We start from the raw sequence: 2,237 nt of genomic DNA on the forward strand, positions 1-2,237 counted from the left end.
CCAGCCCCCCCTTCCCCCTCCCCCCTACCCAAAAAAACAAATAAATTATTTTTTAAAAATATTATCATCTCCATACTCCCTCCCCTCAAGCCTCAAATTAATTAATTTTACTTTTAAAAAATATTTTCTATTTCAAAAATTACTTTCTACTCTAATAAAAATAAAAGATATTTCTCATAAATATTTTCATTCATAACACTAAAAATAATTTTTAAAAAATATTTTCTTCTCACCAACCAAACATAAGAAATAAATGCAAAATCTACTTATTTTCAAAAAAATATTTTCCATAAAAAACATTTTCAATCCTACCAAACACAACCCAAGTCTATCTTAATATTCATGCGCTAAATATTTCCAGAAAATTACTTTTATTTTTATGCTATGTCACGTGTGATATTTATTGGAAGAAAATATAATATATAATTGAATATATTTAGAATTATCATAAAGAACTTTTCATATAGATCACTCTTTTTTTCCTTCTATTTATTTTTTAGAAAAACGCTGTTTTTAAAGCATACAGACGTGACTAGTATACATTAATTCTCCATGTTAGGTTTTCTACACATTGAATAAAACTAACATATTCAAAGTAATATAATAATTAAAGTTGGAAGAGAGTAGAATATGCACATATTTTGTCCTTATTTGTGGATATAAAAATTATTTTCGATAAATTTTTTATTTTAAAAAAATTTCCTTTTAATAAAAAAATAAATATGACATTGAACTTACTACGTACTCAATTATCTGTATACTTTTTACCCTAATCTTAGACCTGGATAGCTTTCATTTTATTTCTGTATTTATTTTCCTTTCCTTTGTTGAAGGGTAAGCTAATTAATATATGAAAACTTTGTCTTGAAGCAGCAAGTGATAAGGAGTCAGAATCTTCTGGGGTTAGAATTGTCTTTTTACATCCCAAGCTTCTTAATATAAATTAAAATAATACACATTACTCACACTTCCATTGTAAAATTTATGTGAAGAATGATGCATGGAACCAATCCAACTGCTGCCTCTACCACTAGCCAAATTCATCAGGTATATATATGAATTAGGATATAAAAAATTGCTTTCACTTATACACATTTAAAACAAGTATAAGTTGGTTAGCTTCTTTGTCATATGAGGGTGTTCAGTTCACTTCCCAAAAAAAAAAGTTAAAGTCTTTACTGGTATTAGTTAATTGCAATTTGATCCAATGTTACTATAGAAATTAAGGACATTTACAAAGAGTGTTAATTGCTGCTTAAAATACAGGTTTTGCGACAACGCTAAAAGATGATATAGTGTTTGTGAATTCATCTTTAATTTTCTCAGGAACTCAGGCAGGAAATTAATGCTTTGCTACAACAAATTCATGTAGCTGAGGAAAAATTAAGGTTCATCCATTTATCTTTTGTTGGTGTTGCACTTAGTAAATTTCATGCCAATGTTAATTAGTATTGCTCTATTTCCAAATAGTTGTCTTCTTTCATGAAGATGTGTCAAAATATATGTGTTTTGTAAATTTTTTTTTTATAAAGTGTGAATAAGAGACTAAGGGTGTGTTTGGTACGAAGGAAAAATTTTCTTAGAAAATGATTTTCGGGAAAATAAATAGATTTTTGACTTAGTTTTTTATGTTTTATTGGTAAGTAAAAAATATTTTTTTAAAAAAATTTGGTTTTTGAATGAAAAATATTTTTTAAAAACAAACTTAATTTTTGTACGAGGTGGCTGGTAGGGGCCTAATTTGTGTGTGTGTGTGGGGTGTGTGGGGGGGTTGAAAAAGAAGAACTTTGATATTGGATTTTTTTTTAAAAAATAAACTTTAAATAATTTTAATTTTTCTTTGGAGGGGAGGGGGCTGGTGGAAGAGTAGTGGTGAGGGTGGAGTTAAAAATATTTTTTAAAAATAAATGTTTGTATTTTTTTTTGCAGGGGTGGGGCTGGTAGAGATGATTGGGGTGGGGGATGGAGGGTCGAGGGTTGCAGTGTGGTGAAAAAAATAAAATTTTAAAAATATTTTGTTAAAACAAATTATATGTTTTTGGGAGATGAGGGTGATAGGGGCTTGGCAAGGAAAGGGGTAGGGGTGAGGGTGGAATTAAAAAGAAATTGAAGTTGAAAATAGAAATGGAATTAAAAAGAAATTGAAGTTGAAAATAGAAATTGAAGTTGAAAATGTCTTTTAAAAAACAAAATTAAAATCCTTTTTTTTTTTGAGGGGCTGGGGCTGGTAGGGGATG

At 28.6% G+C, this 2,237-nt stretch overlaps 1 protein-coding gene across 1 annotated transcript in view; it reads left to right on the forward strand.

Annotated features, from left to right (window-relative positions):
* LOC107017011 (agamous-like MADS-box protein AGL104) overlaps window positions 1-2,237 on the forward strand; it is a 7,168-nt gene that overhangs the window by 3,071 nt on the left and 1,860 nt on the right. Inside the window, exons 3-4 of the mRNA XM_015217301.1 lie at window positions 993-1,047; window positions 1,327-1,388. Coding sequence (XP_015072787.1) covers window positions 993-1,047; window positions 1,327-1,388 — 117 coding nt within the window. The remainder of the gene's footprint in view (window positions 1-992; window positions 1,048-1,326; window positions 1,389-2,237) is intronic.

This window comes from Solanum pennellii, chromosome 4 (genome assembly GCF_001406875.1).
Source record: "Solanum pennellii chromosome 4, SPENNV200".
NCBI lineage: Eukaryota > Viridiplantae > Streptophyta > Magnoliopsida > Solanales > Solanaceae > Solanum > Solanum pennellii.